This window comes from Rhizomucor pusillus, assembly GCF_041956525.1.
Source record: "Rhizomucor pusillus strain CBS 183.67 unplaced genomic scaffold VTP01scaffold_1, whole genome shotgun sequence".
Classification (NCBI taxonomy): domain Eukaryota; kingdom Fungi; phylum Mucoromycota; class Mucoromycetes; order Mucorales; family Lichtheimiaceae; genus Rhizomucor; species Rhizomucor pusillus.
Genome location: NW_027192143.1, coordinates 619,501 through 636,446, shown reverse-complemented (window position 1 = coordinate 636,446; position 16,946 = coordinate 619,501). Strand labels below are relative to the sequence as shown.

At 45.3% G+C, this 16,946-nt stretch overlaps 6 protein-coding genes across 6 annotated transcripts; 5 read left to right on the top strand and 1 right to left on the bottom strand.

Moving 5' to 3' along the window:
• Positions 1-352: 352 nt before the first annotated feature.
• On the top strand, positions 353-5,871 carry VTP01DRAFT_281 (uncharacterized protein; the record flags this gene model as incomplete). The annotated part of the gene is made up of 16 exons (XM_069381312.1): positions 353-576; positions 643-914; positions 979-1,067; positions 1,123-1,196; positions 1,259-1,284; positions 1,345-1,521; positions 1,584-1,643; positions 1,701-1,868; positions 1,933-2,169; positions 2,225-2,401; positions 2,462-2,883; positions 2,943-3,703; positions 3,761-4,868; positions 4,939-5,042; positions 5,102-5,203; positions 5,262-5,871. The coding sequence occupies 16 exons, from the start codon at positions 353-355 to the stop codon at positions 5,869-5,871; spliced, it is 4,611 nt and encodes a 1,536-aa protein (XP_069244701.1).
• A 181-nt stretch (positions 5,872-6,052) lies between these two features.
• On the top strand, positions 6,053-6,579 carry VTP01DRAFT_280 (uncharacterized protein; the record flags this gene model as incomplete). The annotated part of the gene is made up of 3 exons (XM_069381301.1): positions 6,053-6,174; positions 6,228-6,331; positions 6,395-6,579. The coding sequence occupies 3 exons, from the start codon at positions 6,053-6,055 to the stop codon at positions 6,577-6,579; spliced, it is 411 nt and encodes a 136-aa protein (XP_069244700.1).
• Positions 6,580-6,668: 89 nt separating this feature from the next.
• VTP01DRAFT_279 (mitochondrial 54S ribosomal protein mL43) lies at positions 6,669-7,217 on the bottom strand (the record flags this gene model as incomplete). Its single annotated transcript, XM_069381289.1, has 3 exons — positions 6,669-6,856; positions 6,927-7,033; positions 7,108-7,217. 3 exons carry the CDS (start codon positions 7,215-7,217, stop codon positions 6,669-6,671), a joined length of 405 nt encoding a protein of 134 aa, XP_069244699.1.
• Positions 7,218-9,385: 2,168 nt separating this feature from the next.
• Positions 9,386-12,114, top strand: VTP01DRAFT_278 (uncharacterized protein; the record flags this gene model as incomplete). Its single annotated transcript, XM_069381278.1, has 9 exons — positions 9,386-9,980; positions 10,040-10,128; positions 10,187-10,609; positions 10,669-11,341; positions 11,396-11,451; positions 11,525-11,646; positions 11,710-11,751; positions 11,809-11,971; positions 12,031-12,114. 9 exons carry the CDS (start codon positions 9,386-9,388, stop codon positions 12,112-12,114), a joined length of 2,247 nt encoding a protein of 748 aa, XP_069244698.1.
• A 288-nt stretch (positions 12,115-12,402) lies between these two features.
• On the top strand, positions 12,403-13,862 carry VTP01DRAFT_277 (uncharacterized protein; the record flags this gene model as incomplete). The annotated part of the gene is made up of 9 exons (XM_069381267.1): positions 12,403-12,586; positions 12,646-12,717; positions 12,778-12,944; positions 13,009-13,201; positions 13,262-13,276; positions 13,337-13,438; positions 13,504-13,519; positions 13,582-13,690; positions 13,752-13,862. 9 exons carry the CDS (start codon positions 12,403-12,405, stop codon positions 13,860-13,862), a joined length of 969 nt encoding a protein of 322 aa, XP_069244697.1.
• Positions 13,863-14,271: 409 nt separating this feature from the next.
• On the top strand, positions 14,272-16,607 carry VTP01DRAFT_276 (uncharacterized protein; the record flags this gene model as incomplete). Its single annotated transcript, XM_069381256.1, has 5 exons — positions 14,272-14,312; positions 14,367-14,472; positions 14,529-15,308; positions 15,376-15,476; positions 15,536-16,607. 5 exons carry the CDS (start codon positions 14,272-14,274, stop codon positions 16,605-16,607), a joined length of 2,100 nt encoding a protein of 699 aa, XP_069244696.1.
• Between the last annotated feature and the right edge of the window lie 339 nt (positions 16,608-16,946).

Here is a 16,946-nt window from a genome sequence, read left to right as displayed (position 1 = left end):
ACGCCAAGTTGGTGTATGATGGGTACAACAAAAAGACAGCTACATATATACTGCCACCGATCACTGAGCTGGGAGAAGTATATATCATCGAGAACCGAAGCTCACTGCATTTGATAAACAGCAACTGTTGAGTTGCATTTCCAGTTGCTGCAACATGTATATATCTGATACAGTTTCATTTTTTTCAAAACCAACATGTTCAAGAATGGATAGCATTGATGGAAAGATCAGTATACAATGTCGCTCTCAGAATTCACAATGCATATTCAATTAGTAGATCAAGTAGCATGATATCTCAAAAGTATTAATGGTACCTTGCACTATATTCGGCATCGCTACTTGAATCTCTCGCATGAAGACCTTCGGTGATAAGGTTCCCGGTGACACCTCTTTCTTCCCAGAGTTCACAGTCAGGACGAGCAGATCAGGCATGGCAGGCTCACCAGCAACAAGTAGTCCTGGCTCTTCACCTGTAAATTCACCGAGCACTCCAAGAAACACGCTTCGCAAATCGCAACAGCCAATGGGCAATGCTGATCAGCCAAAGCCTGTCAGTTTCATTCCGCCACGTCTGGTGTATGTAAATTCAAATATATCCGTCGTCGCCGATAGAAAGAAAGATAAGATAACGACAAAATATAGGGATGTAGCTGATATCAGCAGCGGCAATCGACGGTCGTCGGTAGCAAGCAAGAGCAGCGACAGAGGCTTCCAGAATATCTCGAGCTCCCCAGCAAGCATCAGAAACAATGTCATTCCGGGACCCAACAAGGACCAGGGTTCCATTGGAAATTCTACGCAATCAACACAGGATCCAAGGGCTTTCCTGGATGCTGTAACCAGTCTGGTCCGTACCAGAACTGGCAGCGTATTGGCACGTAACACAATCCTCAAAATGGATCACTTTCCGAGCGGTAATGGATGCATAGCCGATAGCCATCGCGTGGGAAAAGCTTAACAATCAATTCAACTTTTCAGGCACAAATACCAATCTGGATTTTCATCTGCAGGGCGCACCAAATTTCCGCATTGCCGATTTAAACGTATACGGCGTTGCCCAACCAACTGTAAATATATCTTGCCAGAGTAATTAGCAATTGTGTCTGACTAGCTGTCTTTCAGGTTATTGGATTATCAACTATTCTCGCTCTGCTCAATTGCCACCCAAAAAGTCTCACAGAAGCATCATGCACTTGGTAAATATATGTCTGATCCAGTCATTGCAGAATAACATCGTTGCTCACTGGAAATGAATCAGGTTCTCTACACGAGAAGAGCCGTTAGGTATGCTTTATGCACACGAGCCTGGTCACGCGGTAAACTAAAAACATTCAATGTGGCTAGTATATCTGAATGGATACCCGTATGTTCTCCGCGAATACGCCGATCCTATGCAGAATATGTCTGCCTTCCTAGGAATAAATGCAATGCGACTGGAGAAAGTGGAAGAAAGGCTCAAAGCAGATGTGCTCAAGGAAGCAAAAAGTATGGGTGGATTGCTTTTGGTGCATCAGGAACTTTGTAAGTTGATTTATGCAAGATACTACGCGCGTGCACAGGAGTCTGATCTATCACGTGCATAGCTGACGGTACCATCGTTCCTTGCTACATTGCTGCTGACACGGTACAAACACCAAGAGAAGGTAGATATACTAGATCCAGTTTTCTAACTTTAGGCACATGACTGACTCTTGCTCTAGTATTCGAGGAGATCAGGGCACAGGGATATAGAACGACATATTTCCGAATCCCTATTTCGCCAGAGCAGAGTCCAGAGGACAACTACTTTGACGAGTACGTTCGTGTCATCAAGAACTTGAAACCTACGGACCCGTTAATTTTCAATTGCGGCATGGGAGCTGTGCGAAGTATGAGAACGGTTACAAGGATAATAAATAGCGAATAACAAACTGTATTACATTGATAATTTAGCTACCGTTGGAATCATTATCGCCCAAATTATACGTCGTACCCAGCTTATTGAGGAAGGACAACCTGATCCATTCCCAATTTCTGGATGGAGCTATTCCGTGGCTACCACCACGAACGGTGAATCCGACAGTAACCAGAATGTCATATCACCCGAGCTCGTGAGAGGCATGGAAGAAGCCGATAGCGCAAAAGCGCAAAACCGCGCTCTACTGCGACTGGTCAGGGTGCTCGAGAAAGGTACGCTCCAGATTTTTGAAGCCACTTTGCGACCAACTGACTTGTTTGCAATCAGGATTGGATTCAAAGATGACTCCTTGGTCAGTCATTGAATGGGCGCTCGAACGCGGCAATCTACTTGAAAACCTAAAAGAGGCGATCATGGGCAATTATCGATGCATCATCTCTCTGACGTCGGTACTTGATAGCGGCGTATACAGCAAAAAGCTATTAGATGAGATTATAGATCGATGCAAGTATATTACAATCGTACATTGAGCAGTAAGGTTAGGTACTGACACTCTTGCATTAGCGGATGCCGTTGTAAACTTGCGAGAAGACATTCTGACGAACAGGATCCGGCAGACAACCCAAACATCGTCGGATAACAATACGTTCTTGGCCAAAGCTCTTGCAGGATTACAGCGTTACTTCTTCTTGCTGTGCTTCGCATCCTACATAAATGAATCTCCCGACACAAACTTTGAAACTCGATTCTCGTCCTGGGTACGAGCACGCTCGGAAATATGGACAATGTTGGAACACTTGCGTCGCAAAGGCCCCCAACTGTATCTGTTTCGACCTGTGGACGATCTTCATCAAGGAGGTGCCAACGACTTGACTACTAGAGGACGACCGGGTCCCTTTGGATATGGCCACAGCATGTTTGAGATGATTGGAGCGGGTTCGCAGAGTGGTATTGTCGCAGGAGAAATGGAGGAATTTATACTCAAGGTACAGTGTGCAGTAATATACTTGGCTAATAGCAATATATAACTCGATCTTGATTGCAGGCTCGCACAGGAGTAGTTTTGACCTCCCAGACAATTCTCAAGGTTGATTTCTGGCGTATCAGTCAGTTGGATTCTGCAGAAGAACAAGAACGTTCGGCTTTACCTACTCCAACCTTGACGCGACAAGAGAAGCGTTTAGAAGGTGCACAGATGCACCATACCTTTGTCATTGAAGGCGCGACCCATTTCCGGCGTATTGAGAGTACCCGTATCTACGGTGTCGCTCAGCCCACCGTCGATGGCCTCCGCAAGGTACTTCGGTCCTTGTTAACTGATCGACCACAGAACCAGAAAATCTTGTGGATCAACTTGCGAGAGGAGCCTATCATTTACATCAACGGTATCCCCTATGTCCTTCGAGACCGGTATTTCACGCTTCGAAATATTCGCGTGTACAAAGGCATCACAGGTTCCCGCTTGGAACAGCTCGAAGAACGATTAAAGGAAGATGTATTGCGGGAAGTAGTCAACTATGACGGCCGTATCCTGCTGCACGGCGAAGATGCTCACGGCAACGTGCAGTCTGCATGGGAAGAAGTTGACGTTGAGGATGTCCATACTGTTCGCGAAGTCATGGACATGGTTGCACAAGAAGTGTACAATGAATTGGAGGGCGAAGAAAATGTTACCATGGAAGAACCAGACTTTATGCGCTACTATCGAGTGCCTATCACTGCAGAGAAACCACCAGAGTGGAATGACTTTGATGAGCTTCGACAACTTATGGCAAGCGCTGATCTTTACAAGACTGCCATGATTGTGTAAGTATTGCGCACAGTTTTGAGGAAACATTTACAGTTTCTAACTTTAAAATTTAGGAACTGCCAAATCGGTCTCGGACGATCTACTCTAGGCACAGTCGTGGCGACTTTGCTGACTCGATGGATGCGCGAGACTAGACTGTCCCGCCAGATAGCAGAACCGGAAGGCACGGATTGCATGCGACCACAACGACTGAACTATCAGATAATCAACAGTCTTTTGCGAGTTATCAAGAATGGTCTGGAAAACAAGTGGATTGTGGATAATGCAATAGATAAATGCGGTGCGTTCCTCAACTTGAGGGATGCTATTGAATCTGCGCACGTCCAAATGGAGAATGAGATCGACGAGAACAAGCAGCGTCGTATCCTCAAGCGCGGTATTGTCTGTCTGGAGCGCTACTTTTTACTTATCTGCTTCCAGGCATATCTGGATGAGACATCGCCTGATATGATGGGCGAGACTGAATCCTTTGAGAACTGGATGAAGAGACACCAAGAAATTGAAACTATTAGACAGGAGTTCAAGACAGAGGACAAGTCTCTGATTGTGCCGGTTGAGAAATCGATTGGCGATGGTTTGGCACTTTCGAGCGAAGTGATGCAAGTGGTTCGGGCCCGTCACGGTCAAGTGCTTGCTCAGCAAACGATATTGAAACACGATGCATTCCCTGGTTGTCAAAAGGCTAGCTTGAAAGAAAAGGTTGAAGGCGCATATAATTTCCGTCGCGTTGAAGTCAAAAGAGTCAAATCTGCTGTCAAATACGGTGGACTTGCTGCAAACGTAAGCGGATTATCAGCCGATATGGAAAGGGCGGACGACGACGTTCCTGTTGCGCCTTTTATCTGCGGCTGCGCGATGCCCAACAAGGATGCTATCAAGGCTGTTTTGAAAAGAATGAATGCTGGACCAGGAGGCAAACGACGAGTGCTTTGGACATGCCTTCGAGAAGAACCTGTGTTATATGTTAACAAGCGGCCATACGTCCTGCGTTTATTCCATGATCCGCTCAAAAACCTGGAAACTACAGGCATTGCAAAAGAGCGTGTGGAAGGAATGGAGCAGCGTATGAAGTTGGATGTGTTGGAGGAGCTCTCGGAGTATGATGGACGCATGTTATTACACGATGAGGAGACAACCGATAAAGGTGGATTTATCCTTGTGGTAAGTGTGCACGCAGGCTGCGCAGCTGTAAATAATATCTCTAAAGGCGAATGCGCTCGCTTTCATGTAGCCTACATGGGAAACAGTACCTACTGAATGTGTCGAAACACCGAGCCAGGTATTCGAGTCAATCGTCAAGGAAGGATATCAAGTTGACTATCTACGTATTCCTATGTAAGTCCATTATTTAAGATAGGGTTACAAGTATCTAATCTTTCCTGTTCATTCTTCAGCACCGACGAACAAGCTCCTATTCCTGATGTATTTGACCAATTGGTAAAGAGAATACAGAATGCTAGCACTGGTGTGGATGTGATTTTCAACTGCCAGATGGGGTACGTATAGCTGTTAATTTTCTGCAAAGACAAGGTCGATGATAACCCTATGGATTAGACGCGGACGGACAACCACGGGCATGGTAACAGCCTGCCTAATGTCAATGATATTGAAGAATGAATCCTTAGGCGACATGACTGGTTCCTTTGTTGCGGAAAGTGCTACTGAGACTCCAGCACAAGTATCACCACTTCCAAGCAGATTCTCGAGCGACAACGACGAATCGCACGAAGAACGAGAAAGATATCAGAATGGCGAATACAAGGTTATACTCCAACTCGTCAGCGTCCTGACGTACGGAAAGCTCGCCAAGCGACTGACGGACCAAGCTATCAACATGTGCGACCATATGCAAAACTTGAGAAAAGCGGTCTACGATTGCAAGCTTCGTATGGAGGCGATAGAGGATCATACTACCAAAAAGTACAAGGCATCGAGGGAAGCAGCGTTGAACTACCTTGTGCGGTACTTTTATCTCATTGTCTTTGCCAACTATTTGCTTGAAGAGATGGGCAACCTGTCCCTGACGTGCGGCGAGGACGGGGAGACAGACGATGAGACTATAGTAGATGAAGAAGCACGCAAATTGACGACGTTCAAAGATTGGCTCAAGGGTAGACGCGAAATAACCAACATTATTAGACTGCGTCACTTTGACTTGTCGTAGATTGTAAATACGCACATCAATACAAAACGGAACTATATATAATGACCATTTACCTTAACATTTTTCTTAGCACAATGGCATTTTCTATATTTTGCTGTAATCTTTAAAGGCTTTCTGTTCCGAATTTGGGTGTGTCCTGTGCCCGAACGGAGCAATTTGCTGGTTCCAGCGTGTCGACTGAATGATCTATTCAATATACATCATCAACAAAGCGGGCGGTCTGGTATATCAAAAGGACTTTACGAACCACCTAGAGAAGCTCTCAAGCAATGACTATCTCGTGCTGGCTGGCACATTCCACGGGTATAAAGAAGAATGGCAATCTACAACTGATTAATTCCTCACAGCAATGCTAGCGTGCACGCCATCACGTCAAAGATCTCGCCCGTGCACAACTCCTCGGGCATAGAAATGCTGGAGACCGATACTTTCAAACTGTATTGTTTTCAAACTTTGACCGGTAACGTTTTTTATGCATCTTGTTTCTACACAGCAACGTCTGATACATTCCCCCGTTCGTCAGGTACAAAGTTCCTCCTCGTCACATCCCCTCAACAAATGAATGTTGATCCATACATGAAAAGGATTTACGATATATACAGCGACTTTGTCATGAAGAACCCATTCCATACCCCAGAAATGCCTATTCGGTCCGATCAATTTGACCAAACGTTGCTCAAGTTTATCCAAACTGTCAACGGACCTTGAGGAAAACAAGAAATGCGAGGAGTGGGAAGGAGAAGATATACAGTACATGTACGGAATAAAGAGAAAGGATAAGGCATGATAAACGCATTTTAGATGGAGTGAGGGTTGGTGTGGAAGGGTGACCAGATACCGCGGACGCTTTCGGTCGTAGAAATAACAGGCTTCTTTGCAAGATTCTTCATCTTGGCTCCACTCGAGTCCCGGAGCAGATTGACCTTGTCTGAAATTTCTTTGGGAGTCATATTACGAGTGCAAATAACCTTGTCACGACCATTGACTACACGGTAAAGCAAGAATCGTTGAGTTGCAGCTGATATATTGTCGCGCATATTTATCTATATACATACGATAGTAGCCGCGAATAACAGGATGATGATGTGGTCTTGGCTGTACAAGAATTTCGATTTGCGGGTTCTTCTTTGCAAAGTCAATCAGATCTTTCTTGATGTATTCACTGTTACCAACACAAGGTTTGTTTAGTCGATCGTTGTTGATTGGAAGGGAATGTATCAAACAGTGCCGGCTTACATCATGCCCTTGTTGGATCCCCAACGTTCGCAGTAGTTGAAAACGAGCTTCTTGCACTGGAGTACGTAGGCACCCGTGCCGTTATTAATTCGTGGCAGCACTGTCGACATTGTCGTAATGTATCAAGAATAAGCTGTCAAAAGAAAATTTTTGCTGAGTTGTTGCAACCAGGGCAGTCTCCTGCCCCAGACAAGCGGAGGAGACGACTCGGTCATCCTTTTCATGATTCTAAGAGTCCTAGATATATTTGTATCCTGTATGCCCTGATAATATAATCATAAGCTATTATCTCTCTCACCCACTGGATGAGCGAGGTAGATACCTGGAAATCACTTATATATCTCCCTTTTGTGACGCTAGTTCCCCACCTTAGTTTTGCGGGGACAATATGATGAATACCTCGGTCTATATTTTCATTCGTCATTTATAGGCATATTGCTTCAATATAACTTGTTAACCGGTGGATGCAGTGGTTATAGCTCCTTCTACCTCTTTACTACTGTTTTCATGCGGTACATATAAAGTTACACTTTCGCCAAGAAACGTTTATAAATTGCTGGTAGATACAAGTTGTATACTTGTGTGTCTACCAGATTTTTTCTAGTGTCTCTGGTTTTATCCGATACATATTAGGATTGAGACTTTTAGCTTTTGCAAGTTGTAGAAATACGACCATTATGCTGAACAAAGGTCTGAACCGCATCCAAACTCGGCTGTCGCTATGATATTCCATAATCGCCGGGTCTTGTCAATAACAGAAGAGTAAGAATCTGGGAATATTGGAAAATGTTCGCATAGGGATTACACAAATTGCCAGTACGATCTGCGACTGTTTCCCAATCAGTAAAAGGTAAACTTAATGGTTGATAATCTGGAGGTAGTTTCTACAGCCGGCGTCGTGAGTGCGCTTGACACGTGACGTTCAGTTGACAACATTATCGTATTATTGATCCACGCATATAGAATGCGGGAGATTTCACCTACGTATCCATGGAAGAATATCGAAATCGTAACAGCAGTACTTTAGAAGCTGTGATGTCACCTATGTCGTTGTACAGATGAATACAAACAATCCAAAATGTTTGTTTGAACCTTACCAGCAATCCGGAACCTGCAAATGAGGATCATTGTATTGGGGATAATGACTATGGGTATCTGTGAATCAACTATTAAAATGTATAATATTCTCTAGTGTTAAAACTCTTAACAACTATTTATTGTCTAGCTTAGCATCATGGACAGATGAGGAATTGGCTATCCAGAAAACACAACCTCCATCATTTTACCCAATACGCATTGTTACACAGGGTCCGTGCGACAGCAGCCAACAACGTCTGCTGCGGGATAATACGCCTGCATAATGAATCCTCAAAGCTGCTCACAATGTCCACAACGACAGCATCAGCTCTTGTCTCGTCGTCCAAAGTATCCCGCATGTGTATCCGGCAGTTATCTGCAGAGCTGGTATTACTTCTTGCGCTGCACGCTTAAATATTTTTGACAGTTTCCTTGTGCTCAAGCCATTGCGGGTAGGTTACACGCATTTTGTACCGCATGCTTGTCAGCAATCTCTTACATGTGACTCGGTAAGGCGCCTTTGGGATCTTAGCAATAAAACACAAACTTCAGCAGATGCATGCTGCACGCTCAGTCTATTCTTTTGAATAAACTAGTCATCAAATAAACATGAGCTACCGATGCAGAAACTAGACATACTGGCACGTTTGTCAGAGCTCTCGTCGATCATTTTTCCGCAAGGATCAAGGATCAAGAAAAGGCGCAAAAGCGAGAATGGCCAAGGATGTCTGCGGTTGCGACAGACTCACATCATATGCAGCCTTGAGGGTTATCTAATTGATGGGCAGTAGAGCGCAATAATGTGGATTGGCAGGCTCGTTCCTCCGTCTCCAAAGCAATATATGCTGTTAACACATGCTTTTGTTTACTGCTGATCATTTTGTTGCTAAATCTGCAGCCGCTTTGAAACTGCAGCCCACAGGGCATAATTTGCCTCCACTTTTTCGGGCATAAGTATCTGTCAGTCAGCGGCTTTTGATCTGTGGAAGGGCGGCGAAGCAGTACTCGAAAATGGAACCTGTAGGTTTGACCTTTAGGTTTGACACGGCCCACAAAAAATTCAAAGTCGGCCTTCACCTTTTTCTTTCGCTTCACACTCGGATTCTTGTCTTCCTTTCTCTCTTCCACACAAAAAGCGCGGGCTCCCTGTATCGCTACTGCTCTGTTTAGCTACTTCCCTGAGCCCTTGGTTACTGACACCATGCAAGGCCAACCCAAGGATGATCCCTCTGAGCTTGTTCAAGCCTATCGAGCCGGTGGTGCGCCTGCACTTGCCATGAACGCTTCCGCGGCGCTCTCCTCCTCTCTTCTTGCCGCTGCTTCCCTGCCAAGACGCAAAGACCACTTGATCACATTGTCTGCCTCTATGGGCCCTGCCAGCGCTTTGTACCCTGGAAAGTCGTCTTCCATTTTGGAGACAACGCCAGCTCCTTCCTCCACCTTTCCCCACGCTGTCTTTGGGGACGTGACAAACATCACGCCTGTAGGCCGTCCTTGCCTGCCTCGTTTCTCTTCGTTTTCAAGAGAAGAGCGTCGTACCTTTGCCGACACTGTTTTGCAAACGTCATCTTCTTCCCCGGGAGCATTGACGAGAACTAGACCTTCAGGCACATCGTCTGCACACCAATCGGCAACCACGTACGTCGTTTCTCGTGCGTCCCTCAAGGAGCAGCAGGAAGAAGGTGATCTTTCTTGGACTTTTCCGCGCTTTGATCCTTTCGGCTCCAATCCTTCGGGTGCCGTCCTGGATTCGCAACGTACTCGCGGCCCCGCACCGCTGAACCAATCATTCGAAAGTAAGTTGATATGGTGACAAACCGCAAGCAAACAGCCAACTTATGCTCCAATCTTTCAGGCTCTCCTGCAGTTTCTGTGACGCGTCACCTCTGTATTTCCAATATTTTGAACAATACGGATGTTCGTGCTATAATGCGCGTTCTTGAGGTATGGTGGAATAAACCCGCTGCTTCCGCACAGACATTGACTGCTCATTTCTCTCTAGTCATCTGGCGATATCAAGGTCTCTTATCCTGATTTCCTGTATTCTAAAGGAATCTTGACTGTCTCTTTTTACGATCTGAAGGAGGCTGTCGCTGCTTTTGAGAGTTTGCAGTCTCTTATCAGGTCAGATCATCGGTACCCTGACGTGGACGTCTGCTTTGCTTCAGACTCTCAAATTTCGTTCATGTACAACACCTCTTATGTTTATGATTCGGATGCTGACGCCACTTTGATCATTGAACTTCATGGTGCTCGCAATCGTCTCCTCACTTTCGACGTTCAAAGTTTTCTTACCAATTGGGGCTCTCTACGTCGAATCATAGAAATCGACCGATCAAATGCTCGCCGTGTCTTACAAGTCGAATTCAATGACACCAGAGCTGCCGCAAACTTTCATGCAGACTTAAACAATCAAGTGTACCACGTAAGTTATACCTTCTGTATTCAATCCACAGGGCGCTTCTAAGATGCGTTGAATCACAGGGCGTTGCATTTGTTGTTTGCCGTCTGCCCACTGCTCTGCAAACATCCAGTACGTCGTCCGCTTCTGACGAGGTACCTGAAGCTCTTGAGAAGCTTGCAACATCAAACACCTCATCCTTTGCTCTCCTGAGAACCTCGCCTAGGACGGAGTCGATCCAAGCATTTCAAAGGTCTAGCGGTACCCGCACGGCCCAGCTTTTTGCTGCTGGAGAACACGATGCATACATGGCTGCAGTGAGCGACGCGGAGACGTCTTCGCAGCACCATCGCAGTGATACCTCGTCCTCCACGCATTCTTTCAACAGTTTTAGCTTCTTTAGTCAAGGTCATCCAGCCAGCCATCGGCTGGAGTGGTTGGCGCAAGAGTACCATGAACCACACCATTTGATTCAGACGAATCCTTTCAACCAAAGTTCTTTGGGACTCTCGTCGCTGGCTTCATCCCAATCATCCGGCGCTTATCATGGCCGGCACGCTCCGGAGCCCATTGGGGCTGCACTGCGACCAAGTCTTTCAGAGCCTGTTTTCCGTCCACCCTTGCGTCGGATCCCAACGTCTTCCTCTGCGTCGCAAGTTGAATTAATCAACGCCTCTGGACGCACTGGAAAGTACGGTGCAAAAGATCAGGAGCAAAACGATAACAATGTATTCGACATCCGCCGTGTCATTGATGGTAAATAATCGAAAAAGACTCGTGGAAGCGTGGCGTTAACCTTCGAGTCTGTAGGTTCTGATAAGCGCACAACGTTTATGATAAGAAACATTCCAAACAAATACACCCAGGTTAGTCATATATTTCACTTGTGCCACAGCATTGTTTTCTTTATTAACGTCTATATGATGATGGCATGTATAGGACATGTTGAAGGAATGCATCGATGCAACGCACAAGGGAACTTATGACTTTCTGTATTTACGCATTGATTTCCAGAACAAGTGCAATGTTGGATATGCGTTCATTAATTTTATCAATGTCGAGTATGTGTCTGTTCCTTATGCTAACGCGGTAATTGACTTTTTACTCACGTTTTCCTTCCAAAGATCTGTAATTTCTTTTGTACGAGAGCGAGTAGGCAAACGCTGGTGAGTTTTGGATTATCGTATAGGTGCATCATTTATCTTTGTTAACTTTGGACACAGGAACCGTTTTAATTCCGAGAAACGTTGCTCCATTGCATATGCAAATATCCAAGGAAAGGCAGCCCTCATTGAAAAGTTCCGTAATTCCACTGTGATGGAAGAAGATCCGTCATACAGACCAAAGATTTTCTACTCTTCCGGACTTCACGTCGGTGAAGAAGAGGTAAGCCCTAATCAACTGCAGTGTGGATGGATGAAATATACCCATGGATACATTTTTAGCCATTCCCTCTGCCGACAGTACCCCGTGCGACTTTGAAAAGTCGTCAAGAATCGCGTCGTTCTCGAGAAGCAAGCCGCTCCTGAATTGTATGCTCCCGTTAGTGGATCTAATCATCATAATCCGTACGCAAAAGCTATATATTAACCTTGCTACAATTTATACAGGCACGACTGAAATATCCTCCATAATTTGGCACCTTTGTCCTACGACGATACCTTCCCGTATGTTTCGCGCAGCTTGCTAACCGAACTTGCTATTTCCCGTTATTTCCATGACATATTCCTTATATCCCTTCTATATTCCTTCCCTTTTTGCTAGCATAGTGTCCTATTTTTTTCTTTCTTTCTGTTCGTCCCAATTCTTCTCTGTTAATGCCTTCAATGAAACTTGTCGTGTTTAACTTTGTTCCCCCTTCCGAAAATGGTACCGTGTTTCAGCGGGTCCTGGAGGAGCTCCAAAATCATCACCTTTCTCTTTCAACTTTATGGTCTATGAAACCGCCTGTCATGGCGAAACACGGAGATAACCTGGTATACCTTGACGATTACATTGACAGTTAGTTGGCAAATGGCGAACATGAATTCAACTTCAAGTGGTTAACAAATTAATGACAGCAATTGAGGCGCTCCCCTTGGAGCTGCAGAGGAACTTTACACTCTTGCGTGAGCTTGACGGTTATGCGCAAGGTGCGACGATTGAATTGAGCATTACACACAGAGGCGTAGCTTAACAATGCCGAACCATAGATCTCGCTGAAACCGTTGCTAAAGAATCTATTGACCTGATCAACGACATTCGGACAATGGATGCCGTGGAACGCATTGAACGATTAAAGAATTTGGGCAGTCTACTGACAGAGACACTGAAACGCGGTGAAGAGAAGGTGGCTTTGGCAAAGACGACATTTGACGCTGTAAGTTTTTTCTTTTTCCATCTCAAGAAAATACTAGTTGCTAAGAGAGAGGAACACATACAAGGTGGAACGTCACTGCAACCGACTGGATGCGGATCTGGTAAAGTTTGAAGACGATGCTCCGCTAGGCCGAGAGCGTATCACTGCACAACCAGGTCTATCACCGTCTGCACGTAGTCTACTCAGAGAAGTCGTACGCGATAAAGCCTCTCGAGCATATGAGCGGGATCGCAAGGACTTGAAGAATGATCGACGAGGTATGTCGCAAATGCTGGATGCTTTGATGTAAGAAGCTTAATAATAGCTTTGAATGATAGATACAGCAGGAAAAAGTAAGTACCGATGGACTAGGCATTCTTCCCCAGATTGCTGATCCAGACATCCGAAAAAAGAACGTAAATTAAAAGATGGATCTCCGCCTCCGGGATCCTTGCGGACGCAAGCACTTAAGGAAAGAGCTTTAAAGTCGCATGCAGATAAGAAAGCCCTGACAGGTAACGAACAATCCTTCTGATGGATACCTTACAAATGTAAATTGACATGCTTTAATATACTCTAGGCAAAAAGTCAAAGGGGTAATAATATAGCTGTACACACATGTTGCTATTCGAGACTAATCAAAACGATTTATATACAGTGCATTGCCTGCAGACTTACCGCTCGACAGCATCGATCCAAACGAGCCACTCTATTGCTACTGTCAACAGATATCCTACGGTGAAATGGTGGCATGTGACAATGCAGACGTATGTGAAAAGAAAATATGCATTTCCTTGAAAACATCTCCTTCTAACGATATTGTTACAGTGCGAAATTGAATGGTTTCATCTTGCATGTGTGGACTTGAAAACAGTACCAAAGGGCAAATGGTACTGTAACAATTGCCTGGCAAACATGAAGGGCAAGCAGAGACGGTAGCTTGGTTATCCACATTACCAATGATTCATTGATCTGCCCGTAGTTATTTTTTCCTTTCCACATCTTCATCTATTAAAGGCCATGGTGGCACCTGTGAATGAAATGATGCTTTGACTTGGTTTTTTTTTTCTTTTTTGGCATGGTTCTATAAAACAAAAAAATCGACTTGATTAAAAGAATAGCGGCGTGAAAAGCTTGATATCAAGTACCGGTGAACGATCATATTTGTAGTTTGCAAGATGCTGGCACATGATCATATCAGTGACAACCATTTCAGGCAGCTGTGAATGATGGTTCCTGCAACAAGCAAGGCACATTAAAGTTTGAAACATTGCTGGCTTTCCCCACATCTTTTCTTTTGAGCGCCGAAAAAAATTACAGGTTCTTTCCAGTTCTCGCTGCAGTAGCCATGGCGGACGATCCCAAACGCCAGCGTGTAAGCAAGGCCTGGTACGTTGCTATATGCAATCGCTATCGAAGTAACTACTCAAAACATGTTTGCAGCGAACAGTGCAGGAAAAAGAAAATCAAGTGCGATGGCAAATCGCCCCTGTGCGGCAACTGCATTGCACTAAAGATCGAATGCACTTACAAGCAGTCGACACGAAAGGTACAGTATTTGGAGTATGCAACGACCATGTATATCACATGTACTTATCTGAGTAGAGAGGGCCGCCGAAAGGATACATCGAAGCAATAGAGGGACGCCTACATCGTCTGGAAGCGCTGCTGGGCAGCATTGTCCAGGAAGACGACCCACGGTTTCAGGCAGTGATGGAAGAATTAAATGCGCCGCTAGAAACTGCGAGTGGGGAGCTAGTGCGACCTCGACCAATGCAGCAGACCCCCATAGCCGGATTCGAGAACAAAAAGTCGTCGTCACTTTCTCACGTAGAAAGTTCCGGGGCAACAATCGATTCCGTCAACGATAACCTCTGCAATGTTTCTATTGACGAAAGCGGGCAGCTGCGTTATTATGGACGGTCATCTGGATTTTATATGCTGCAGAGCAGCAAGAATTTTCGAGATAAGGCTTTGCAGTTCGGCATGGAACAGGTCACCGAGCTGGCAGTCGATCCTTTCGAGAAGCCGCCACCCGACCTGGCTCAGCATCTTTTGGATATCTATTTCACCTATTTCTACACTTTTATTCCGCTCCTGCATAAACGGACTTTTATCGACTCGTTAAACACCGACGATCCCCCACCCCTGCTCTTGCTGAATGCCATCTATGCAGTCTCTTCCCGTGTCTCTCCTGACCCGCGAGTGAGGGCAGATCCTTTGCAACCGGACACAGCTGGCGATGTCTTCTTTGAACGGGCACGATTGCTTTTGGATTTTGAATGGAATAATTTTAAAATTTCCACTGTTCAGGCACTTTTGTTGATGAGCAGTCATCAGAACGGTGCTCTCAAGCCGACTAGAGGATGGCTTTACAGTGGCATGGCAAGTATTATTTGTGATGGAATGCATACAAAGTATAGTGTATTAACAACGCTTATTCTTTTAACAGGCATTTCGGATGGCATACAATCTGGGTTTGCATCGCAACTGCGATTCTTGGAACCTAACTCCTGCTGAAAAAGAAGAACGCAGACGAGTCTTTTTTTGCTGGTACGGATCTCGATGCATCTGTTTATTTGTATATCGATCGCGGCTAATACATCTGTCAGCTTCGTCATTGATCGCCTGACGAGCGCCATGCACGGCCGATCACCTATGATTGACGAGCGCGATTATGATACACCATATCCGAACGAGCAAGACGACGACGATGCAGACAAAACTCCTCGCACATTAGATAACTTTCTTCACTTGATCAAATTATGTGAAGTCCTAGGCGATATTCTGCGGGACCTTTATATGGTAAAAGGCAGAAAGCAACTATCTGCAATGACGACGCCAGACAGTGTAATCTCGACCTTGGATAAAGCTTTGAACCAGTGGATGGCAAAACTTCCGCCGCCTTTGCGATACAGGCCAGTTAACACGAGAGCGGGCGAAAGAGCTCCAGCTCCAGCACTCCAGCTGTGCCAAGTTCACATGCTGTTTTATACGTCCTTGATCCTCCTTCACCGGCCATTCATACCGGGACCTACGCAGAACGTTGCTCCATCCGTGTTTCCGTCCGCAGCCATCTGCACGTTTGCTGCCAATCGTATCCTCGATATTGCAGAATCGCTGTACGCAGACGGCCGTGTGACAAATGTCAACAATTACTCGCTATACTTTATGTTTACTGCGGGCATTATCTTTATTTACAACGCTGCTTCCTCTGATAGCATGTTTGCGCTGGAAGCCAAAATCAGTATCAACAAATTAATGAGGATCATGGATGAACTAGAGAAAACGTGGATGACGTCGGCGAGGCATTGCAATATCCTAGGAGAACTCGCAGGACTTCGAGATATTAACTTGAATTGTATTGATGAAAGCTATCGACGCCAAAGCACCAAATCATCGACTCCACCTGCATGCATTGCTGTACCTAATTCACCGGTATCCTCGTCGCTGGACGACGAAGAACAAAGTAAGATGTACCACTACTCGGAAGAAATATCCCCAGCACTCGCCGGCCAAGATTTGAAGAATATCAGGCAGCAGCAGGTTGCGCAGGATTGTACGATGCTGTCAGGTGAACGAGTTTATGACCCGTTTGCAACCGCGTTCTGGGGAATGCCAACCTCGTTTGATCTTGACGAATGGAATAGCTACTTCCACAGCCAGCAAAACCCTGAAATGTAATTGCCATGGCCCCCACTTTGTCTTGTACTTCGTTTCTTCCGTTTTATTCCTGTATATATAGACTTGCTTTGCTACTTTTCTGTACTATAATATCATTGGGAAAAAGTACAATTTTCAAAAACCATTCAAAAACCAAAACCTACCTCCTTCAACGTCGGACCCCAATTGGTCCTTACTTCCCTTGATCTTGAAATGAATGCATCACGATCAGTAAGTTGGAGCTAATAGTACTACCATTTATTGTATGCTAACGATCTGGAAGGCACGACTACCACCCGAAGTGAATCGGGTTTTGTTTGTAAGGTAAGGAAAGGATCAGTGCAGGTTTTCAGCAATTGC